Here is a 25,046-nt window from a genome sequence, read left to right as displayed (position 1 = left end):
GTTTCCCATCTCTAATGCGTAACTTGATTGGCTAGCCAACTCATCTATCACCAAAGCTAGGGCTGTGCAAATGATGCTGCTGTGTGTAACACATGGCATGGCATCAATCTAGGCTTACCCCACTGCAAGGCTGCCGCCTAGAAATCGAAATTCCAGATGATAACATATTTAAATTAAAGAAAAGAGGGCGTTGTTTGCTGGTTGTCTGGTGAACTGTGCGATATCACACACTAAATCGGGGCGTCCTGCTTGCTGGAACAGTCTTGCTGGCGACATAGAAATTGTAGTCTTTTATTTATGCTTCAAGCTTTTATCTAAGGAACGGCTAGGGCTTTATCCACCGTATCTATCCGAGGCGATTGCGCTGATCTAATTGAGCGTGATGCCCTTCGTGAGACGAGGCTCGCCCTCCAAGGTACACACACATATATAGTTTCGTTTGGCCTCTGCTTCCTTGGCTCACTCATTAGTACACGCAGATGAACTCTTCTCCCATCTTCCAAGCAACGCCCGAATCGACCGAAAGCTTATTCGACTCTTCAGATGCTTCAGACGATGAATCATACGATGAGAGGCTCACCCTTGATTACGAGTTCGAGAGGTTCATGAACTATCCTTCGACCGCCAGCGAGTCGACAGACCATGTGTATGATGCACTACTAAGGTCCCCTAACATAGATGGCCTATTGTACCTCCCAAAGGCATGCCAAGGCCTCTCTAAGAGTCTGGCTTACGATAATATTCTTGAGCATGCACGCGCAGTAGGGAAGCTGGCTGCACATCAAGACACTAGCGACTGGATCAGCTCGACTCATTTCCAGGCGACGAGCACGGCACAGGGAATCGAAAGCCAGGTCAAGGAACACATGGAACGTTATCTAAGCTCAATATCGGTTATGACCCAGCCCTCCACATTTAGGTGGTGCGATCATGTTTCCATGCTCAAGGCTTCCATGATGAAGCGCGCCTGGGATTATTGCTCACGGCCTGCCATAGACTCCATTGAAAAGATCGTCGCCCGCCTCGACCACCCGCTCCGTAATCTACACGTAGACAAGATCCCACTTCCAAATGAGAAAGACTTTGTCAACCCTATATTCTTTAGTCAGCAGCTTCTCACCATGCTGTCCGTTTCCGATGCGCCTAGGACGCAAATCCACATGTCGAGTCTAGAAGAGGTGACGCAGAAGCCTGCATTCGTACTCTACGGGTATAGCCCCGATACGTACGCGACGCACTTTAGTTTTAGTATGACTTTAGATGACACGTTACAACCAACGCCCGTAATGCCGTTTTTGCAAGTGGTTTTCGACTCCAATCCAAACGAAGCGGTCCACTGCAGTCTTCCCATCCAACATCGAATGGCTTCTCCGATACGGTCTGTTGAAGGGCTGAACTATAGTGCTACATTCCGTTCAGGCAATAGCATGGTTCCTGGAGACTGCTTCTTCACGATTTGCATTGACAGCGACAACAGCAAAGTCCGCATCTACGTATCATCTCGCTCAGACTCTAGCTGTATGTATAGCGCCTGTCTGGCCGGCTTCATCATGCCAGACCGAATAGCCATGCAGCAACTCTATATTCTATTCCGGTCGATTGTTGAGTGGGGCTGCTTGGAAAGGCTTTCCCTGATCGCACATAACATGGGCGTTGAGCCAACAGGCGTTGTTCTTGACTACGAAAGGTTTTCATACTGGCTGTACAAAGACACTGGCCCAAGATCGAGAGAGCTGTGTTCTTTCCCCGGCCGGAATGGATGTCTGTTGGGATGCTCGGTGATATTATGAAGAACCACTGGCCCGAGGGAAGCTCTGGGCCCATGGATCTCTAGTTTGAGGGTTGACTTTGATGTTCCGGCAATGCTAAGTCCCAGCTCTATTGATATCCTACCGCAGAATTGAAGCTGTGGAAGAGCCACTCATCGAGGCCACTTCTAGCTTATGTCTCCCTAAAAGGCTCTATCTCTAGGGACCTTTGATTCATCCTAGATAAGTGGTCTTGGCTTGAACCAGACGCGTGAGTCATCTATCAGACAACTCGGGAAGGCCAGCAGTTGTGGCGACAACTAGGCCCGACTAAACCAAAGTTTTTGCCATGAATCACCTCAAACACAGGCGGTGAAATCTGGCGGCCTAATCTCAGAGTTGCATGCATTGTATACAGGTATGTCAGCGTATCTATGGGCGAGTACATGGACTTTTAGGCAATAGTGACATTGTCTATACTTTTCATGCATGCTGCCAGCTAATATCGGCGCCGTATTAAGCTTACCAAGGTCTAGATGACTGTGTTCGGATGCTAACCACTACTACACAAGCAATGGGTGGAGATAGCCCGGAGCTCGGGTTTGGGCTGGTCCATCGTTTGGACAACTATATACATCACGCGTAAGTATAGGAGATGACAGGAGGGGGGGGGGATTTGAGGAGGATTGCGAAGTCAGACAGCAGTTGCACGACTGTACAGCAGGAGCTAGCGGAAGATAGGGATGAGGCAGAACTAGGAGGATGAGAGCCTGGCCTTGAAGCGTGCAAATTGCGGTGCATGATGCAAAGAGGCAAGCGGGGAGACGCTGCTGGTGTCTTGTGCACTAGATGAGGGGCAACATGAACAACATCTCGCCCTTGAAGGAAGCTGCAAGGCGAGGCCGTGGCAAGTGACGTGTCACTGGTACATGCATTAGGGTTATAAGAGACTTTGTTCAAAGACTAACAGGAATATAATGCCTGCAATATGTCGTTTAAGGCCGGCCCTTTTGACGAGCTATTTTGAGTATGAGAGACTAGAGAAGAGGGTCCTGGGACGTAAACTAACATATGCTATCATGCTATAGCCAACCTAGCAAGAGTAACTCCAACTGGCTGTGTGTTCTCAGTAGGTATATGCCACCCAAAGATTCTGAGCTCATGATCCAAGCCGGTTTATGGAAGTGGTGACACAGCGCTACACAGCCAGCACAGGCGCCATTCATTTCCATAGACCCGGCCGACGCAAATAATATTAAGTTCCCTCCCCATGCAGCCTCAAAAACTAGTGGTCATACAGCCATCATGTGCTACTGTTAGTGCTTCTTCAATAGGCTCTAGACCAGCCTGCTTTTTCCTGTCTCATGTGTCGTTCCTTGTATTTCTAGCCCATCGGTTGGCTTACGTGATGGCCTCGTATGACTGCTCTTATCGTGCGAGCGAGCCGCCTGTGGCTCGCGGGCGGCTTCCTGCAGCATGCTTTATGCAGCACATAAGGACACGGAAGGCATACGAGATGTTGGCTGCATGGTATGGGAGACAAGGTCTTGTTGGGGGATGCTGGCCGCAGCCTTGCAGTCATGGCCTTTTGCCCGTGGCTTGGTTTATGTCATCAGCCGGGCTTTCTGCCTTGACGTATGTTAGCATGGCGGCGATTAGGGCGGTGCGGGGGTCAGAGAAAATGTAATGAGACTTGGAGACACTCATTTCGCTGATCAGAATAATCGATGCTAAGCCCATTAGCTGGCGTTGTCAAGCGAGCCCCAGATGGGACTTCTGGCAAATGCTCCGTGCCTACGTATACATGAAAAAAGCTTGATGTAATGGCCTCTTTTTGTGGTTCGCAATATGAGATGGTTTATATGATCTTGTAGTGGCATCTTGTGACTCAAACCATACATCATGCAGGCAATCTAGATTTGGCACGCTTTTGTGGCTCTCGTGGTCGTAATGGCGTCTTGTGAAAAGGTATTATTATAGAGGAAAAGCCCGGCATTAATCTTCGGCATAAGCGAGAGCCGGCCGTCAAAAGTCCGCAAGGGCTAACGCAAGCTCCGGGCAGCGGTAGCAGGTAGTCTTTCAAGGTTTTCGTGTGGTAGAAATGAGCAGTGCATCAAATTGGGGCTATAATGCACAATGATATAATGAGGATAGGGTATGAGGAAGTAAGTATAAACTCGCAGAGATGCGGTCGAGCGTTAATGGTCTGGACAAATGCAGATAAACTGGGAACAGAGTTTTACGGGAGTACAATAATTGCATCTGTGTATACATGTATACGAACTATGACCCCGAGCCACATTACGTAGTATATAGTAGGTAGTAGATGCAAAAATAAAATAAAAAATAAAAACAAACTTCCCATAAAGGCTACAGCGAGCGAGTGCTTGGTTTTGACAGCGTCACTTTGGCTGGCCATTTAGTAGGCCCAACAAAGTGCTTAGCCTCATGTTTCGAAACCCTCCAAGACGCAGGGAGTGTCCTATGTGGGTGGGCGGTTTCTAGTCCATTTGTTTTTTATTGTTGTCCTCACCGCTCTAGAGGGGGATCTGATGCTTTGACAATTCTGTGGAAACAACGCAGCTTTCAGACATAACAGGGCGCAGCACAACTGGGCTAGACATCTCGCAGGCATGATGAGCTATTCTGCTGGGTTATGCCCTTCCTTGTTTCGACCTGTGCTTGAAAAGCTGCAGGTGGCTGCTAATTAACAAGGCAATATGTCCAAGGCCCGGCCGGCTCCATGCATGCCGTTGTGATGAGTGGTTGACATGGGACATGAGAAGCAAAGGACACTGCATTAAGGGAGGAGTGGTACTCAAGCTGCATAACAGACAGGGTCCTCGTTTCCATTTTGATTGCCGACTTCTCAAATGTGGGCTTTCTTTTGGGGTTGCTCGAGCTCAAATATCGCGACTTGGTAGCTCGTCAAGTTGATCGGACGTTAAAAAAGAAAAAAAAAAAAAGGAAAGAAAATGTAGAAAAAGGAAGGAGCAATGAATGAGTAAGCAACTTGTTTGACAGGCCTTCTTTTTTTGAGTTGGGCTGTGCCGTCATAAAGAAAAAGAGGGACGGCTGGGAAAACAAGGGTAGTTGCTTCTTTGGCCTGACTCGCAGACAAGCCCCCTCTTACCCCTTTGGGCCATGTTAATACTACCCCACTGGATGTTGGGAGCGCGGGGAAAAGAGGGACCTACCTCACCTATTTTATTTGATGAATGTTGCTGTCTGTCCCATTGTACCACTGTACCTCCCTGGACCCACACAAGACCCTGTGAGCAAAAACCCCTCCTTTCGGCCCGCGATTGGTTGTTTCCAGGGCACTAAGGTCCTAGCGCAGCCTCCAGCAGGCTTGTTTCAGGCGCTAATGCTCTGTTCTGACTTAGAAGTAGCCACTAAAGACCCCTAGAAGCATCCGGCCAGTGCTAAAGCAGCACTAGAGCAATCGTAAGCTATGGACCTAAACTGGCGTGATTCTTTTAGCTTGAATGTTTTCACGACGACGTTGCATGAATAACACACAACTTTCCTTCTTTCTAGCTTTCCGTCTTCCCGTCTTCCCGTCATGGCTGCTCATTGCTTGTCCTTTTTCTGTCACAAGAATCTTACATCACGTGGCAGATCAAAAACAAGAACACTCCCCCACCAAAGAGCCTGCTGGTCACTGGTAGGCCTGGGAAGGGGGAGCATATTAGGCTTGACTTGTGCGTGCCGACCACAAAGAACAAAAAGGAACATTCTTTTTCGCAGTTCTCCTAGTCCCATTGCACGGAGGGAAGGGGTTTGAAATCACAAGATCGATCTAGCTTGTCATCTCTTCTTTCATGCTTCGCTCGCACCGAGGCTGACTGACGTTGGGGCTACAACGGAGAACAACAGATGCAGGTGTAGGGCAAAGCACCAAGCAAAATGCACGCAAACAGGGGCTTGGTTTAGCCTGCCTGTATATGCTACGAGACGAGTATATAGCACAGGTATGCACCCATATATTTATGTCTGATATTGGCTCTTATAGTGGCCATGGATGTGAGACCACAGTAGCTTGTACGCACTACAACTTCAACTACTGTTACTGCTGCCGCTGGATACCACATCACGTCGTACTATTGGAGATAATGGGGAGAAACTTGTGCGAAAGAAAGAGGGAAAAAAAAATCCCGCGAGGCGAGGTGAAAACTTTTCGATAGGACCTCAAACCATGGATTCTTTGGCGAAGACCGAGACTGAAACCCGCGAATGCATGTAATCCCAGACATACCGCAACCCTGGCCTAACCAGCAGCCTTGGTGGGAGACAGATGGAGCTGAGTCGGCCTGCGGCCAGGTCTGTTCATCTCCGAGTGCGCTTGTTTTCATGGACTGAGTGAGCCATCTGTACGTACTTGATACTTGTCAAACTGTACATAGGTTTAGGTGAGAGGAAGTGGGTGGCTGTGGCAGCGTGTAAAGATAGTCTGATGAAAGATGCACATAGGTGATAGGTCTTTGCGTGACCCCCAATACCAACCGATATACAACACGCCCTATTCCATGCGCTTCTTTCCATTCATCTTAGCCTGTCTAACTAGGGTTTATTTACCCACAGAGAAGAACCATCAGAGACAGCAGCGACGTGGGTAGTAAATTTCTTGTCAGCATGCATGTGTGTACGTGTATACCCACACAAATGAGAGCATAATCGTGTCTGTGACTGCGGCAGGCCAGACCAGACCAGACCAGACAACTGAGCTGCACGTGTCCCTCAATCTTGATCATGTCTTCGGCCTTTTCTACCCCCTTGCTCTGAAAATGGCCGTTTACTTGTGGCCTTTTTGGGGGTGGAATGTGGTGAATGGGTTAAAAAGAAGGGTGGAAGCCAAGATTTTTTCTTTTTTTTTTTAAAGGGTGCTAGGATAGAAGATCTGTGTGAATAAAGTCCCGTGCAGTGCTAGAGGCGGAAATATCGTGGTTACAGCAAACGGGAAAACGGGAGCCTCTATTCGCAATAGAGAAAGCCTGCGATATTGAGAAGGAGGGCGGGGATGGGTTACTCCTACAGGCCGTTGTATGCGTTGTTTGTAGCTAGGCAGCTGTGGCGTTTTGTTCACTTCGAGACGAGATTCAAAACTGCATCGGCACTGCATGCGAGAGAAAAGAGATAAACAATGAGCTATCTCGGTGCATGCAAATCATGCCAGGCTGTGTGTGGCTTTGACACGTCTTGGATGGGGGCCTCGGGAGATTGACTGCCTTGGGGCTTGGTAGACAAAGCAGAGTGGGTAGTGAAGGAGGGGAACAGCTCTCAATCTTACCATTGCTATCCCCCGCATCCATACAAGCGGGCTTCGCTTGTACGTGTTTGGTAGATTGGAGAGGGCGGGATGATGAGGAAGGAGACGCTGGATGCATGACGAACAACAGGGCTCCTCGATAGGCTGGCTAGCTTAGTTCCACTGGCTGATTTATCATGGACGTCGAGGATCAGCCGACTTGAGCTACTAAGCAAACATTGTGTAGATTTCAAGATTCCCGGCATCCTTTTGCTAGACTGAGTGGCAAGATGGCAAGATATTTGGTAAGGCGATCTTGACAGTGACAGGATGAGTGAGCGTCTGTGTGGAAGTGTGGAAGTGTATATTCTCTAGAGATAAAAGTACTTGTACATGCAGATGTGCATTTCGAGACACATGCACGTATATCCACATGTGCTTTTTTTTTCTGAGCGCACATACGATATACACTCACTAAAAACCAGAATCGAACAGTCCCAGACTGGCACAAGCTCTGTATCATGATCATGCATGCATGCATGTATTGGTGTGGCCTTGGGGAAGGGAGGGGTGGAGGGGTGGAGGGGGGGGGAGGGGGGAAGGAGGAAGGGCCTGATGGGGGGGCTTTTCCCTTTACAGAGCCGGGCCTCAAGGGGAGGGAGATGAGATACGGGGTTTAAGTACGGCCCACTGCAGCCAAAGTAGCCAAAGCAAAGCGAGACCGAGAAGATGAGGACGCTGCGTATGTAGTGGTACACACATGCAAATACATGGTACATGGAAGCACATACACATGGACATACTTGTACATGTAACTTGCTAAATATTGTATGCACTCACTACAGCAGGTATTGTTCGTCTGGCAGGGATTCTCCGGATGAGATAACGCCGCCCATTGGCCCTGCCTTGGGCTTGCCCCGCTTGGTTGGAGAAAAAGAGCCAGTCAAAAGTGAGGAAGAGCAATCCCGTCCAGGCAAGAGCAAACGGCAATATGACATCTCGGAGGGCAAGAGCAAAGGCCCAGAGCAAAGGCGTAGAGAGAACAGAACGGAAAGAACAGAAAATTCAAATTCGGCCGTTTGCCGCCCCACTGGTTGGGTATCTCAAGAAGCAAACTTGATTGGCTGGCAGCAGGTGAAGCAGAAGTAGCCGACTTTGGCTGACTGGGAGGAGCTTATCGTGTGCTGTGTGTATCGAATTTTCTCTTATTTTTTTTTCTCTCTTATTTTCATTTTCCCTCTTTTCTCTCGTTTCTCTTTCGTCATCCTTGTTACCTGCTTCCAAGCTGCTCTAATCTCGAGCTTCGCTTGGCCTTGCGTTGCGTCGAACTTTCGCAATCCTCCCTCTCCCCATTTTGCGTCGGGCTGCAGTAGAGAAAGAAAAGATTTTCCTAGTTTGTTGTTTTATTTCCTTTATTCTTCTTTTTATTCTTGCCAGGGTCCTGCTGTCTCTGGCTTCTCACCGCTTCTTTAAAGCTTCGTGGTCCTCGCTGCCCATCCATGTTCATGTTGCCATCAACTTCTCATGCTCTTGTGCCTCTCTCTCTTTCTAGGGGCCCGGCTTTTGCTTCTATCAACTACTATCGCCATACAGAACCCTGAGCGCCTGTTCGACCTTCACTGCAGTAGTGACCGTTTCTGTGCTCTTCTCCGTGGTCTCCTCTACCAGCTGCTCTGCTACGGTGTTTTTTTTCTTCTTTTTTTTTCCCTCTCTATAGCACCAAAAATTACCCGCCACCGCCCAGAAAGAAAAAGAGGGAAAAAAAAAGAATAGAGAAAAAAAGAGGAAAAAAAAAAGAAAGACAAAAAGAGGGAAAAAAAAAAACAGGATTATTCCATCAGCCATCCTTCTCTTCCTCTCCCTGCCACCTTTTCTTTGGATAGGCATTGCTCTTCCTAGCTGTTGTCCCCCTCAGCACAACTTGCTTTTCTTCTCCTGCCACCATTTCCCTTCTTCCTTTTATTTCATTCGGCTTGCTGTTTCGTTGCCATTGTTAAGCTGCCCACCTCGAATCCAAGTCCGTTACCTCTCTATCCGTCATCATCGCCGCTAAGCTTCCTAGGCAAAGCGGAAGACAAGCAAAACAGCACGAGGAAATACAATAAACAATCAACTTTAAGCCAAGTATATACAGCGTCCACGCCAGCCAGAGACAAGCCTGAAAGCTGCCTTGAAAGAGCGGTGACTGGCCCTTGTCCTACTTGCTTCTTTGCTTGCTCTTGGATTCCTTCCTTGCTCAAATCGCACGCACTTCTTTTTTGCTTCGTCCAAGGGCATATTCCCCTTCACACATCAATATCCTCGACTTTGTCTGGCACACACGCATACACCCAAGCCTAGGCAACAGGGAAAGCAGAGGCATATCCGTTACAGCACTGGCTTAGGCGCTGAACTAAGCTGCACAGGCGCTGCGTTATACTATTACTACGCTGTAATTTACTGTAACTGTCTAGCCTTTTCTCACGCTTGCTTTCTTCTCTCCCTCTCCACAAGCGGAGCTGGACCAGCCTTGTCTGCCCGTTTTTATCTATTATTCCTCGTTTTCTATACCGACTTGTCTTGCCCTGGCTTAAGACTCGTCCTCCCCTCATTCTCCAGACCGCCGTTTGATTTAGTATTTCTTTTCCTTTCGCCATGTCGTTCAATTTTAATGCTTCAGGAGAAGCTATCCATCCTCTCTTGAATCTTGGTTTGTCCACAACCGGTGCCACTTACGACCCTCAACGCCAAAGATTTACAATCACTGCTGCTACTGGTGCCTCGATTCTTCCGCAAGATGCATCTACTGAGTTTCCCGTGATACCACCGACAAACCTGATTGCTCATCACCAGTCTCAACAGCACCTGCACAACTCGCTTCCCCAAACCCAACCGCAACCGCTCTCAACCTCTCACCAAAATTCGCAAGTCCAGCTTGGTTTGCACTCTCCAATCCACATCATGACACCACAGGCTACATGGGCCATGGGCCTCGACATGACTTCTGTCTCTCCAACCAGCTCCCCGCAAAGCCAGTCTACACTAGACGAACAACAGTTGCACCAGCACCAGCAACAACAAGGCCACCACCAGCAACAGTTTCACCAGTCCCAACCCAATAGCCAGTGCTCTAGCCCGCATTCTCAAAACTCGTCCCAACACTCCCCCTTGGCCTTCCCTGCTAGCCTCAACCCTCTTCCTGACTGGGCTCTCCAGCAACAGCAGCAGCAACAACAACAGCAGTCTTCGCCCGTAGGCCATCAACACCACTCGCCGCCTCTGCAGCCGCTGCAACACACCCAACTACCCGTTGCTATGACTCCGGTGGTCGATGCCCAGGCTATCAACGACCAGGCACTCTTGGGATTCAGTGCTTTCCCTTCCACATTCAACCAGACCCCACTAAGCCTTTTACCTCCTGTTACCCAGAATGCACTGGGTAACACTATGGCCATGGAAGCTTACAATAACATGACTGCAATGGATGATACAATTCACTGGCCTATTGGCTACGAATCTTGGTCTGACATCGCAACTAGCCCCCTTGAGATGAGCCCTTTGCCTCGTGGGATGCACAGTGTAGGCAGTGGCTCTCCCAACAGCGCATACATTGACGTCGTGTCCCTGCCCGGCTCCGTTTCTGGTATGTCTGAAAGCTGGAACATGGTCGATTGGAGGAACGCCAGCATGATTGCTGGCCATCCTAACGCCGCCATATTCAATCCAGGCCAGACCCTCCATCTGCGCAACCACTCGGACTCTGATTCAATGGCTCAGGGCTTCACTGGATTTGAGGAGTTGTCTTTCCCCTTCTCTCCTAGTGGTTCTGAGAACCACGATGCCAGCTCTCCCATCAGTCAACGCAACTGCTACCATGATGAGAGCCAACACATGTCTCACAGCCACAGCCACAGCCACAGCCACAGCCACAGCCACAGCCACGGCCACAGTCACAGCCACAGCCAAGAAATCAGCCCTGCAGATGTTGCCACTCCTATCGCTATTAAGTCTTCTCATTCTACCCGATCAAGCCCGTCATCGAAAAGCCCCGGCAACGGCTCCGGTGTAATCACCTCTTCTCCTGCTTCCACTGGCACACGTCGCAGCTCTGGTCCTAGAAAGAGCCCTATTTCCAAGCCCAAGGTTGTCCGCCGCACCTCGACCGGCAAGAAGGATGGTCCAACCGAAAAGAAGGTTGGCCGTAGAAAGGGGCCTCTTTTGCCTGAACAGCGCAAGCAGGCTAGCGAGATCCGAAAACTACGCGCATGCTTACGTTGCAAATTCCTCAAGAAGACTTGCGATAAGGGTGAGCCCTGCGCTGGCTGTCAGCCTTCACACGCTCGTCTTTGGCAGGTGCCATGCACACGTATCGACATCAAGGATATCGGATACTTCATGAAGGACTGGAACGCTGATCACGTGCGGCAAGATATCCCTACCCTCGATGCCAAGTGCTATTCCAAGACCGAGACTCTTATCTGGATCACTCATGGCTATGGGTTTGCTCTGCCAGTCATGGCTCGTCAGGTCCTTGTGGAAGATGAGAAGTGCTTCGAGGTCGACTGGGTTGATACTTCCAGCAATTCTGGCCCCAAAGTCCACAGTGTTCAGACTGACCGTCTAGATATTGGCGCTGGTGGTGTGTCCCCTCAAGTTATCTCAGACTATCTGGACAAACATGTTGATGAGCGTTTCACTGAGTTTGTTGATGACTACTTTGATGGCACTCCTTTCATCACGGAAATACTCAAGACAGCACACAGCTACTACAAGAAGGAGAAGAGCCCCGTGATTCGAAAGGCTCTCAAACTAGTCATGGCATACAACTTAACATTGCACATCACCATGATTGAGAACCCTTCGTCCGAGGTGCCCTTGGAGGCTGACGCTACGATTGAAAGCGAAGGCAACAGGTTCTACGGTCGCACTGTGGCTCCAAGTCTAATCAACGTTCAGATTAAGAATGCTATGGCTGAAATGTGGCGTGAGCTGCAGCGAGATGTTTTGGAAGAACTATCGCAGCTCTACTCTTCTGTATACAGCGGCGAGCGTTTGAAGAACTGGCCGACTATCTTCATGCTGGCTTCCATTCTGTTGGCAGTATGGGAAGAGATGCAGTTCGACTGCCACTATCGAGTAGTTGACCCAGTCTCTGTCAGCAAGTTTTGCTCAGATATGGAGACCACGCCGGTGGGCGTGATTGTCGGCTTATTCCATGCCATTTCGCAGAAGCTTCCCGCTTTTACCGATTGGGATACCCACAAGCATGGTCACATTCTGAACAACAACCCAGCTGTGTGTGAGGCACTGACAGAGGTTCGTCAGCATGTTACCAAGCATGAGTCGTACCTGCGCGGCCGCCCGGAGGCCAAGTTTGATGCAAATGACTTTGACTCGCTCTCTAACAAGTTTCTCTCGAAGCTGGTGATCAAGGCCAACTAAAAGTAAAAACTTGTATTAATGGCCTCCAATCTTGCCATTTCCCTTTTTTCTATTCTTTTGATCTTTGCACTTGGCCTTGTAATTTTCCTTGGCCGGCCGCCCATCCGCCCTGGACACAGACAGTTCGATGTCCCCCGGCAAACATACCTCACAAAACACGACAGTTATATCTATGAGATCAAGTCCTCGCAGCCATCTGTCAATAAGGGAGACATCCATATTTTCCCACCTTTTGTCCTCTTTTTTTTTCTTTCTTTTGTTTATTTAACTTGGACGCCTGCTTCTATTTCTCATTTTGCTCTTGCGTGTTCTTCTTTTTTCTCTGCTTCTTCAATCACTCCAAAAAAAACCAGCGTTCCATCCGACAATAATGTCAACGACTTGTTCAGCACGCGTTTGCTTCCTTCTGTTTTTAACGACCTTACTGCGCTTTTATGTCGATCTATTTCTCTTTTTTCTTTCTCATTTATTCAACGATTCATGTACGATCCGTATTAACTGCCCTTCTACTCATCTTTTCTCTCTTCCATTCCCTTTTACTGTTCTACTTTTATGATGGATGGAGATGCGATGATCAACAAGGCTCTTTTTTTAACGCCCGGAAATTGATGATTGGAGCTCAGCAACGAACAAGTTTTTATCTCTATTGATATATTTCACACTTCCTCCCCTTGTCTAGCCAATCTTATGATCTTGCCTTGCTTTTTTCTTAGTCTTCTTTATTTCAATCTGTCCTGTTCATAGTACTTTGCTCTCTGCTTCTGTCTCTATCTTATTTCTATGTTCTTGATTTCTTACCATGATTTGTTCTGTTTTGTTCTTTTTAGTTCTACTTGTGTGTTACGAAATGATGTCATGAGATCACGACTTGCTGGTCCGTCCGTCCGCTTGTTATCTTCCTTTTCTTTGCATTTTCTTTTTTGCTTGGAATGATTTGATGCTCATGATGAAACTTGGTGTGGCGTGGTTGATCGATATGCTCTTATGTATGTGTTGTCTCCTTTGTAGGAGAGTTAATTCTTTTCCCCTATCTCCGTTAAATATTTTCTTGATTTATAATATCGACGTATCGTGAACATTCATCCTGCGTAGGACGAGACCGTCGATGCCCACACAGCCAATGACGACGATGATCGTAGCTCATGCATGATCAAGTACTTTGCTAGCAGAAGTCAGAAATAAGTGGCTAGTGGCTAGTGGCTAATGGCTTGGCTGTGGTCTTGAAAGCCAAAATAGAGGAAGAAGCAGGAAAAAGTAAAGCCAGGTCACTCTATTTGCCCAGCTATCAACGTTGGAACTAAGTCATGCCCCCTTGTCGTCCTCTCCAACCCCGCATTTCTTTTATCGCTCATTACGACTTAATCTATTCATAGATACCCATTGATAACAAGAGAACTTGTGAAATATGGAGTGACTAAATATCGTTCCTTCTTGATACGAGCGCATCACAATTAGACATCGTATCACATCAAAGCCGTTAATCAAGACAAAAAAGAATATTTAGTCTTTCAATCGGTGCACCGGCCATGGTAAGCAAGCTTGTGTAAGCCCCCCCCCCCTCATAAGCCGCGGTCTGGAATGGATCCATCCGGGTGCTCCGTAGTTGAGCCGATTGGTGCTATTGTGAAAATAACCAGGTCAAAAAAAGCAGAATCAAATGTCGAGCATGGCTTTTTTTGCAGAGGCGAAATGAGCTTAGCTCGGTCCGTTGTTGTCTCTTTGCTTCTAGTCAGAAGAGTTGGCCTCGATTGCATTGTTAGTGCAGCGGCCACGTCAAAAATGTAGTCACAGCAATTGTTGAGGCGGTAAGGGAGCCTGGTCATGGTGCTATGATAGCCCAGGAATGCGGCAAAGAAAAGATAGTAAACCAAAGCAAAAAGGCAGTACCGCCAGAATACAACGGAAAAATGTGTCATGATCAGTCATCATTATTAGTATTATGTATCAGGCCTAGGCTTCCATTTCTCCCTTTTACCCCTTCGTCTTGTCGTCTTTTACCAGCGGCTACTCCGAGTGAGCCCTTGGATGAAAGCGAATGGAAACAAAACATGCCTAAAAAAAAAACCCCAATCAAAAACCAAACAGATTTACTTCAAGTTGAAATATAGCAGAAAGCACGAAATTAACATTCACAGTGTTGTGCTCTTTTGCTGCTCTGCGTTCTTTTATTTGTAGTGGTGAACTTGTTGTGCCATAGCAAAAGTGGATCTGTTTTGGCTCTTAGATGTACTAGAGACATTTGCATCAGCAAGGGGCTCACAAAAGCGGATGTAGCTGGTACTCCCTCCCTCCCTCCCACGTGAGGCTTTCTAGATCATTCTGGGTTATAACCATAGGCTTCCGCCAGTTTCCCCCCACGAAGTACTGAAGTACCAAGGTACCAAGCCAAGATACCAGTACAGCCCCTTTCCCCCCTAGCTTAGCCACAGAAGTCGTTAGTTACAAAACAAACGAGGCGCTATCCCCGCCTTCCTTGTTTCCGTGAGGACTTATAAAAACCGCTCTATCGCCCTGCCACCCCTTGACAAAGAACCTTCCCTCTCACATCTTCTTCACCTACGCAATTTATTTATCTCTTTTCCATCTATCTTTCATACTCTTCAACTGATCATTCCATTCATCACCACCAAACTTTTTCATTGCAAAAACAAATAAATCATCATGCAGATCTTTGTCAAGACTTGTACGTTCCCCTTCCCTTCTATCTTCTGGCCCATTATATCGCTCATCCACTAACTCTCTATTTAGTGACTGGCAAGACCATCACCCTCGAGGTGGAGTCCTCGGATACTATTGACAACGTTAAGTCTAAGATCCAGGACAAGGAGGGTATCCCTCCGGACCAGCAGCGTCTCATCTTCGCTGGAAAGCAGCTTGAGGATGGCCGCACCCTCTCCGACTACAACATCCAGAAGGAGTCTACTCTCCATCTAGTGCTCCGCCTGCGTGGTGGTATGCAGATTTGTAAGAATAATTCTCACCAACACATCCCTCTTTAACTTGCACTAATACATTCGCAGTTGTCAAGACCCTTACCGGAAAGACCATTACCCTCGAAGTCGAGTCCTCCGACACCATTGACAACGTCAAGTCCAAGATCCAGGACAAGGAGGGTATCCCTCCGGACCAGCAGCGTCTCATCTTCGCCGGAAAGCAGCTTGAGGATGGCCGCACCCTTTCCGACTACAACATTCAGAAAGAATCTACTCTTCACTTGGTTCTGCGTCTGCGTGGTGGTATGCAAATCTTCGTCAAGACCTTGACGGGCAAGACCATTACCCTCGAAGTCGAGTCCTCTGATACCATTGACAATGTCAAGTCCAAGATCCAGGATAAGGAGGGTATCCCCCCGGATCAGCAGCGTCTCATTTTTGCTGGAAAGCAGCTCGAGGATGGCCGTACCCTTTCGGACTACAACATTCAGAAAGAATCTACTCTTCACTTGGTTCTGCGTCTGCGTGGTGGTATGCAAATTTTCGTCAAGACCTTGACGGGCAAGACCATTACCCTCGAAGTCGAGTCCTCTGATACCATTGACAATGTCAAATCCAAGATCCAGGACAAGGAGGGTATCCCTCCGGATCAGCAGCGTCTCATCTTCGCCGGAAAGCAGCTTGAGGATGGCCGCACCCTCTCCGACTACAACATCCAGAAGGAGTCTACTCTTCACTTGGTTCTGCGTCTGCGTGGTGGCCAGTAAAAGCCGGCTTTTTTCTCTCCTTTTTTAAGCATTCTGGTAAAGCGTTTCACCACTGTCTATTATGTAACGGTTGGGAATTAGCAGTCCCCTTGGGGACATTATGTCTTTATGAATAATAATATCCGGCAGTCCTTGTTTACTGCCTAGCAGAAAAAAATATTTATCATAAAAATATGTCAATGTGAACAGCATTAATTTCCCGTAGTATAATTGTTTAGATTGCGACTTGAGCGGGCCATAATGACGCAACTCAGCGACAATATACCCATGACGTCATATAGACTCCCGTAGCACATTATGGCTCTTTTTAGTCATGAAATTACGTGAACTCAAGAACTGACTTTTCGTGTGTAAATATCATCCTGTATGCATGGCAGGCAAGTAAATATCTTCTACGTAAACAAGCCAGAATCATGATAAATTTAGGCCGCTGCCACATTCGAAAATTTCAGCCCGTATTACTTGCTGAAATCACGTGACTATAGAGAAGTGAGGCTTCCCAGATTACTCTAGAAGATATACGGTTTTCTTCTCAACAGTTTTTCATTAGAAATTTACTTGCACACTTTTTCTTTGCCGTTTCCAATTTGCAAGCTCTACTCTTTTCGTCACCTGCTTCTTATTGCAATTTCTCAGCTACTGCGTGTAACCAAACCCCACCAAAAATCCTTTCCTAGGAACATGACGTATCCGCAGCCTTTTCTTCAGCCTCAAGTTTATTGTCTTCACATTTCTATGCCTCCAACTCGGACAAGCCTCTAGTAAATAGAGTATATTTCTATATTCTTGGCATGTTTTTTACCCACATACGTTGCGTTATTTTAGACTAAGCATATCATTCGTGCGTTCAGTGCACGGCGCAACAAGACCCTTTAGCTATCGCCTTCCCATATTCCTATATTCTCAGCCGCCTCTCTATCATTACTTTGGCGCCGCGTCTACCCAAGCAAAAGGTTCCTTCCGTTATCACATACGAATCATCACTCTAACTACAGTACCAAAGCACTGCACACCCAAAAACCCCACAATCCAGCTCTTCAAACACCCTTACCAAGCACCAGCGTCATGTCCAGCTCCATCGGCGGCCCATCCTCAAGCTCGCAATGCCATGCGCCAACTTTGCTGGACCTTGGCCCTATATTGGGCGGCTTTGGACTAACAACCAAGGCGCATTTCCAACCAATTTATTTCAACAGGGAACATACAGACTGGGGAGTAGTACACATCTACCGACAAGGCACACAAAACCCCAATATTCAACGAAATCTTGATCTTTCAGAACTCCACTTACAGCCCGAAGACTTGAACGAAACCACCACACTATGCATACCAATGAAACCGAGCTGTATATCACACGGGGAAGTTCTCAGATTCGTTGGCGATACATGGGCAAATCATATCACGCATATTCGCATAGTCACAACCGAACACATGTCAAATGACTTGATGCTGCTCAAGTTCCGCGACTGGGACATGGCACGCGACTTCAGAAAGGAATATAACGGCAAGCGATTTAACGATCGTGTGGTAGGAATTGCAGCCCTTCCTTCAATACCTCTCTTAGATTTGCTAACTAACATGCATATGCACCACCCTTCCTTCAGGCCGATACTTGCGATGTTGCCTTTGTCAAGTCGATCGAATTTCAATCCACAGCCCAGCCGACCGAGACACTGCCACCTGCCTCAAGTTCGTCTAACTTAAGGCCGTTTCCGCCACCACCCCCAGGCTTGCCAGATATCCCTATCTGCCCGGTATGCCTTGAGCGCATGGATGATTCAAGCGGCCTTATTACGATTGCTTGTCAACACATTTTCCATTCCACATGTTTGCAAAAGTGGCAAGATGGTGGGTGCCCTGTATGCCGATTTGCTAGCGTGGTGGATGACAGTATACCAGGCGCCCAGCCATTTGGGCAGGGCGTTTCGAACCTCTGTAGCGTCTGCGACTGTACCTCGGATCTTTGGATCTGTCTGATATGTGGACACGTCGGTTGTGGGCGCTACAAGGGTGCCCATGCTAAAGACCACTGGAAAGACACAGCACATAACTTCGCGCTGGAAATTGAAACACAGTATGTCTGGGACTATGGGGATGATAAGTGGGTGCATCGCTTCATCCGCGAAAAGGGCAACGGGAAACTCGTGGAACTTCCCGAGCGCCATCTCAGCCGACCAGGCCAGAATTCTGCCGATCAGGATGATCAAGACAATAGCCACGATGACAAGCACCACCGAGATGCTGTACCGCTTGAAAAGTATGAAGCAATGAGCGCAGAATACACGCAACTGCTTGTCAACCAACTCGAGTCGCAGCGCATATACTACGAAGACATTGTTTCCAAGACCATGGACAAGGCAGACAAGGCTACAGAACACGCAGAAAGCAGCAAAGCCATGGCGCAAACACTAACATCAGATAATGAAAATCTCAAAGCTGCGGTAGAGGAACTCAAAAAGGACATGGCGAGACTCACTCGGAACATGGATCAAGAGACCGCTCGCGCAGCCAAGGCGCAAGACCTAGCACGGAGCTTGGGTAAAGCACTGCAGGAGGAAAAGGAAGTAAACAAGGGTCTTATGCAGCGCATCCAGCATGTGACTACAAAAAAAGAGACATACGAGGAACAACTGCAGGCCTTGAAAACGGAGGTTGCGGGTCTCCAGGAGATGAATCACGATTTGACCATGTTTATTTCGGGACAGGAGAAGCTTCGGGAGATGGAAAACGAAGGCACGATTAGAAGGGAAGAAATAGAGGGTGCATCAACCAGTGCGCCGGTGAAAAAGAACCGCAGACGAAAAAACTAGGCGGTCAGGACAACGAGTCAACTAGAGAGGCATCCTGATAGACTCCAAAATACGAACAAGCATTACAGAAACTGTAGGACAGATCGAGTTAGTCTTGGGTGTGTTGAGAGAGTAGAGTCACCAGGACAGGTCTTACAGACGGACGAGTGTTAATTACCTAACCAGCAAACGAGGGGCTAAGAAAGAGTTCCTCAACAATGCTGCTCCTAAGAATATAATACAATATGAATCTCTAGGGTTTTCACAAGACAACCCTCAATATATGTTGGTGTCTGCCTACCCCCTCTAAGCTTCTAGATCTTAAATCCTTTCCAAAACAGTGGTCTAGGTCTAGAACCGAGTCATTTTGTCTGGGGAAATAGTCAATTATCAAGGTCGATTTTATTGTTGGCCCCAAAGAGCAGACCTAGCCAATCAACACCCATAACTCCCCTTGATTTATTGTTGTTTTATAGGCTCCACTTTTCTCACCCATCCATAGTTCTTCCACGAAAGACGAAGCTCTTCTTTTTGATGTGGGGAAATTTTTCCAAGGCATCACGAGTCTGGAAAGAAAAAACGAGTCAAGGACGACAAAGCCCCCCCCCCCCCCACTGCTCTTACAGAGACACGCCATGATCTAGAATCCTTTATCGAAGCTAATTCCCCAATCTCAATCTCAACATTAAACGCCGTCCACAGTCAACAACCTGTGTGTGCTTGGTGCTAGCTACGCATTCAGAACAAAGTCCTGTCCCGGATCACATTACGAACACCTGATTCATTACTGCCATTGAAAAGACTACTACATTCGCCGAAAACCTCGGATTTCCTTCAAACTCGACCATGTACTAAAAAGGACTAGATTATCGCCGTTTTCTTTTTTCCCTGTCATTGTTATTCCGAACCTTCCCTCTCGCTGGAGCATCTTTCAATCCTAGCTCGCCCATACCACCATATCCCCTCGCTTTTGCTCCATCTTCTTTGCTCTCCTTACTACTACCCGACATTCAAATATTGAGACGCTTCTCTTTTCGCAATGGCAAATGAGGCTCATGCTTCCCCTGCGACTCTGGCCAAAGCGCCGCAGACCGTAAATGGGCCAGAGGCTCGGAAGGAGCTATACCCTATGGTTAATTGGAAGTATGATGTCTTCTCCTGGGTTATGTCTATTCTCATTGATCTCTTCTTCCGCGAAGTCCATCCCCGCGGCTCATGGAAGGTTCCTACTACTGGCCCTGTGCTGTTCGTGGCTGCCCCTCATGCTAACCAGGTATGTTGTTGTCACATGCATCTTTCTAGGATGCCCTGTGCTCCTGCTGTACGCTAACACGCAATGATTTTTTTTCACTGTAGTTTGTCGATGGCATTGTCCTTCAACGAACCCTCCGCCAGGAAGCCGGTCGCCGTATCTCGCTCTTGATCGCCCAAAAGTCTGTCCATGGCTTTGTCGGTTGGGGCTCTCGTCAGACCGGCTCCGTCCCTGTTGGCCGTGCGCAGGACTCGGCAAAACCTGCTTCTGGAACCATTTATCTTCCCGACCCCATTGGCGACCCGACCCTTGTTCGCGGCATTGGCACTTGCTTTGGTGAGGGCGAAGGCGTGGCCGGTGGCCTACTATTTCTCCCCGCCGGCAAAAAGTCGGCTAGCTCTAGCGTTGACATCTCCGAGATTATAAGTCCTACGGAACTCCGCTTGCGCCGCCCATTCAAGGGAAAGTTATCTATGCAACAGCTTACCGGGCGTGACGACATTGACGAGGATGGCAAGGTTACTAACCTTGGCATCTGTGGATCTCGCCCCGGCTACAAAGGCACCAAGTTTAAACTTGCGCCACACATTGACCAAACCGTAGTGTACCATGCTGTCTTTGACCGTCTCAAGTCTGGTGGCTGTGTCGGTATTTTCCCTGAGGGCGGCAGCCACGACCGCACAGAATTGCTTCCTCTCAAAGCCGGTGTGGCCATCATGGCTCTTGGGGCTTTAGCCGAGGCCCCCGACTGTGGCCTAACTATTGTGCCTGTCGGGATGAACTACTTCCATGCGCACAAGTTCCGGTCGCGGGCAGTCGTTGAATTTGGTCCTCCAATTGAGATTTCCAGCAAGCTGGTAGAGATGTATAAGAACAACGAGCGTCGTGATGCCATCGGCCAGCTTTTGGACACCATTTACCAGGGCCTAAGCTCTGTAACCGTATCGACGCCTGATTACGACACTCTGATGTTAATTCAAGCGGCGCGCCGCTTGTATAACCCCACAGGCACGTTTGGAAAGAAGCTCCCCCTCCCTGTGGTTGTTGAACTCAACCGTCGGCTAGCCAAGGGCTATGAGCGTTATAAGGATGATGAGCGTATCAAGCAGCTTATGGGAGCCGTACAGGACTACAACCGGCGTTTGCGTTATCTGAACCTACGTGATCACCAGGTGCAGTATGCCACCATGTCGCTACCTACGGTTGTTTTCACTTTCTTCTATCGCGTGCTTAAGCTGCTCGTGCTGTCAATTGCAGTGATGCCTGGCGTTGTGCTCTTCTCTCCTGTCTTCATTGCCACCAAAGTTATTAGCATGAAAAAGGCAAAGGAGGCGTTGGCCGGCTCTAGCGTCAAGATCCAGGGAAATGATGTCATTGCAACTTGGAAACTGCTTGTTGCGCTGGCTTTGACCCCTACTCTCTACAACTTCTACTCCATTATCGTCACCGTCAAGGTATATCAAGACCGTTTCTGGGGCTATGCTCCGACTTGGATACCACTGTGGCTGGTGTTTATTGGTGCCTGGGTCGGTCTTGTTGGTATAACCTTCGCTAGCCTGCGGTTTGGTGAGGTTGGTATGGATATCTTCAAGTCCCTGCGCCCCCTCTTCCTGTGTCTTTTTCCCTCCAGCAGCTACAGCATGGCACATCTACGAGAACGCCGCAGCGAGCTTAGCGTGCAGGTAACCGACCTGATCAACGAGCTTGGCCCCGAAATGTTCCCCGACTTTGGCCGACGTCTACGTGAGGCTGCCGAAAAGCAGAAGAAAAAGAAAGAGCAAGAGCAAGAGCAAGGGGGCCAGCGACCGAAATCTGCTGACTCGGGGACCTCATCCCCGCCTAGCTCGCACCTGGCATCTCCCGAAACCGTGCATGTGCTTACTCAGCGTGATACGCAAAAGAGCTCTCGGCTGCTGCCTCGCAACGATTCGTTTAGCAACATTGGTGGTCACGGAATGTTCTCTACTAGGCCTCCTAGTCGTAACCGCAGCCGTAATAGCTCGGTGATTAATTTTGCGGGCTTTACCACACTCGACTCCAAGGACGGCTTTGATGAGGCGACGCGCAAGATCCACGAAGCCATGAAATTGAGGCGGCGCAAGAGTGGCGGTGGTGCAAAGATGGTGATTGTATCGGACGATGATGATTCCGAAGTCGAAGAACAACACCCAGACGAGCTTGAGGGAAGCTCGGGGGATGCCGAGTACGAAGAGGCACGGAAGAAAACTGCCTAGGCTTAGTGGGGCTGTATATGTGAGGGCAAAGTAGCGGCCAACGGGCCACTATGATGTATTTTGGGCTGCTTCTTGGATTACATTGTTTCTTGCGTTTTTTGTGTTCTCTTGCTTTTTATCCGTCTTTTTTTCTGCGTTCTACTTTCTTGTTTAGCATTTTGCGCTGCTGCTGATTTTGTTATTTTGTTCTCTGCTGTTGGTTAATTGATGCTGTCGTTTTATCTGGAACTACTACCACTGACAGGTTCTTCAGATACTGTGTGGCACCTTCCCAAAATCGGTTCCGTTTTTCCGAGTTTCAACATCCTGTAATAACTAGGGTTTGGCATGTGGCCAGGGTTTGGGGGTGGAGTTTAATACCTCCGGGAGCCGTGTATTTTGCTAAAGCTTTTTGAGTTGCAATGTAACCTAATACCCTTCCCCTTGATAAAAAGTGTCTGCCTAACGACGTCGGCTGATTTTTCATTATTGACGAGGCCAACACATAAATAACTCTAGAAGACTTACCCAGGAACTTATTATTACACAATGTATAGACTAAGTAACGGACAGACCACACCGATGGGGAGGAAGAAAAATCTCTTCAACTACTGACACATCGACGAGTTTGGTGGTGCCTAGTTTATCAATCAGCAACTTTCTGTATCTGCCCGAATCCTTAGACCACCTGGCTGCACCCGATTGATAAGCCGCGCGGTCCTTGGGGGCTCTTGCGGTTTCTTATAGGGCGTCTATCTTGTCTTAGTTCCCCATATTTCAGGAACCCCCCTTCCCCAAAATAATAGGATCAAAAGGTGACGGCATTTGGGACTAGGTTGTGAGGTAATTGGTTGGGGGAGAAAAGGAGACGAACCGGCCTTATCGATACGGGATGTTTATAAGGAAGCCGGGGCCTTCATCGGGAATATGGCGCAGCAATAGACAGTGATACTACAATTCCGAGACAGCCCTACTCTCTTTCCATCTTTCCCTCTTTCCCTCTCGAACACACGCACACGCGCACACCGACATACCGGCAATGGCTTCCAAACTCTTTTCCTTCCTCTCGAAAACAAGTCTTGTTGGCAAGGAGCCTACGACGACATGGTCTACTCTATTTCCCACAACCAGCCCGGACGCTGATGGCGATGATTGCTTGCAAGACTGCGAGAGTTGCTCTATCAAGTATCCCAAATCATTCAGCATCGAGAAAACTGACAAGCTCTACGGCCATATCAAGGCCTTTAGCACACATGTCTTGGTGGCCACAGGCAAGGCTGACTGGGTGCGTGATGTTGCGGACGAGAAGGGGAGCATCATGCAAGCCATTAGCAATGCGCCCAACCCTACCAATGGCGTAAGTATTTTTATGTTTCTGCCAGTGGCTCTCCCAGGAAACCCAGCGAATTCGCAGTGTCTGGCCAGGCGGGCCCGAAAGGTCTAATCAAACTATTAGCTGTGCTGTAACCCGGATTATCTTGTATTGGCTAAAGCTAACATGGCTCGCTTCCCTTGTGCTTAGAAACTCATGTTATCTGCCTCCAACATGCCCCAGCCCTCAGGTACTACCGACTATAGCGAGCCTACACGTGTGCTTCTCCTGCCCGCTTTCGTCTATCTCGACCAAGTAACGCCTGCGAATGTACCCACCATGATCACGTCATACATCAATGTTGCCCCTACATCGACTTCAGAACTCGTCCCATTCGAACTGCCCGAAGCTGCTGGTGCCAACCCCCCAGATGGCGATTCACAGGATACAAAGAAGCCCATTCCGCCCCAGATTATCGCTTCACAGTGCCCACACAGCGTAGTGATTCTCATGTGCTCGCAAAAAACTCGCGATGCCCGTTGCGGCCAGAGCGCGCCACTGTTGAAGAAGGAGCTAGAGCGCCATCTACGCCCACTTGGCCTGTACCGTGACTACGACGACACACGGCCAGGGGGCGTCGGTATTTACTTTATTTCGCACGTGGGTGGTCACAAGTACTCGGCCAACATGATGATTTACCGTAGGCCGAATGCCTTTGGAGTGGACGACGTAGAGCGCAGTAAACTTCCTAATGGTGAAGTCCTCAAGCCTAAAGAGACGGAGAGGAAGCCGCTAGGCGAAGACGTCGGTGCCGCCCAGTGCATGTGGCTGGCCAGGGTCTTCCCGCAGGACTGCGAGAACATTGTCAAGTACACTGTTCTACAGGGAAAGCTCGTGAAGCCAGAATCTCAACTGCGGGGTGGGTACGACCGTGCAAATGGTCTGCTAAGCTGGTAGGGAAAGGGAGAGAGGGGAGGGTTATACATCATCAGCATTGGCTATTTAGTCGTGGATATATATATATATATATATATATATATATATGTAGGGATAGATATCAAGGAAGCAATACATGTCTTGGCTAGAGCCGCTAGCCTGAGCGCTATTCTTTGCTTTATAGGTGATTTTTCCATGCCACCAGTTCACTAGATATCCAGGGCAAGGGGGCTGGCTGTTACGCGACGAGGATAATATCACATGCCTAGGTCTGATTGCGGGGCTATCTGCTCTTCGTTGTTGGTGCTTGCTGACCGCTGCTCTGCACGCTGGCGACTATGAAACAACCATGCTTACGGAGCTAGACTAGGACGCTGTCATTTTGTGGCTGATACTGACTGGGGTTTCTGTCTCAATGGCGAAAAGG

The 25,046-nt window shown here is 48.5% G+C and overlaps 6 protein-coding genes across 6 annotated transcripts; all 6 read left to right on the top strand.

The window, feature by feature from the left end:
* Positions 1-479: 479 nt before the first annotated feature.
* Positions 480-1,834, top strand: HOO65_010704 (uncharacterized protein; the record flags this gene model as incomplete). Its single annotated transcript, XM_071005852.1, has 3 exons — positions 480-1,248; positions 1,420-1,594; positions 1,711-1,834. The coding sequence occupies 3 exons, from the start codon at positions 480-482 to the stop codon at positions 1,832-1,834; spliced, it is 1,068 nt and encodes a 355-aa protein (XP_070862526.1).
* Positions 1,835-9,630: 7,796 nt separating this feature from the next.
* On the top strand, positions 9,631-12,417 carry HOO65_010703 (uncharacterized protein; the record flags this gene model as incomplete). The annotated part of the gene is made up of 1 exon (XM_070999780.1): positions 9,631-12,417. One exon carries the CDS (start codon positions 9,631-9,633, stop codon positions 12,415-12,417), a length of 2,787 nt encoding a protein of 928 aa, XP_070862525.1.
* A 2,661-nt stretch (positions 12,418-15,078) lies between these two features.
* Positions 15,079-16,117, top strand: HOO65_010702 (polyubiquitin; the record flags this gene model as incomplete). Its single annotated transcript, XM_071006016.1, has 3 exons — positions 15,079-15,100; positions 15,166-15,381; positions 15,438-16,117. 3 exons carry the CDS (start codon positions 15,079-15,081, stop codon positions 16,115-16,117), a joined length of 918 nt encoding a protein of 305 aa, XP_070862524.1.
* A 1,065-nt stretch (positions 16,118-17,182) lies between these two features.
* On the top strand, positions 17,183-18,927 carry HOO65_010701 (RING finger protein ETP1 -like protein; the record flags this gene model as incomplete). Its single annotated transcript, XM_071005689.1, has 2 exons — positions 17,183-17,644; positions 17,722-18,927. 2 exons carry the CDS (start codon positions 17,183-17,185, stop codon positions 18,925-18,927), a joined length of 1,668 nt encoding a protein of 555 aa, XP_070862523.1.
* A 1,018-nt stretch (positions 18,928-19,945) lies between these two features.
* On the top strand, positions 19,946-22,392 carry HOO65_010700 (putative acyltransferase.04; the record flags this gene model as incomplete). Its single annotated transcript, XM_071005486.1, has 2 exons — positions 19,946-20,179; positions 20,263-22,392. 2 exons carry the CDS (start codon positions 19,946-19,948, stop codon positions 22,390-22,392), a joined length of 2,364 nt encoding a protein of 787 aa, XP_070862522.1.
* A 1,018-nt stretch (positions 22,393-23,410) lies between these two features.
* HOO65_010699 (Actin patches distal protein 1) lies at positions 23,411-24,640 on the top strand (the record flags this gene model as incomplete). The annotated part of the gene is made up of 2 exons (XM_071005919.1): positions 23,411-23,728; positions 23,894-24,640. The coding sequence occupies 2 exons, from the start codon at positions 23,411-23,413 to the stop codon at positions 24,638-24,640; spliced, it is 1,065 nt and encodes a 354-aa protein (XP_070862521.1).
* Between the last annotated feature and the right edge of the window lie 406 nt (positions 24,641-25,046).

Source organism: Ceratocystis lukuohia (genome assembly GCF_044167205.1).
Source record: "Ceratocystis lukuohia strain C4212 chromosome Unknown Supercontig1_pilon, whole genome shotgun sequence".
NCBI lineage: Eukaryota > Fungi > Ascomycota > Sordariomycetes > Microascales > Ceratocystidaceae > Ceratocystis > Ceratocystis lukuohia.
The sequence above is the reverse complement of the archived record's forward strand: the minus strand, read 5'-3'. Positions and strand labels throughout refer to the sequence as shown.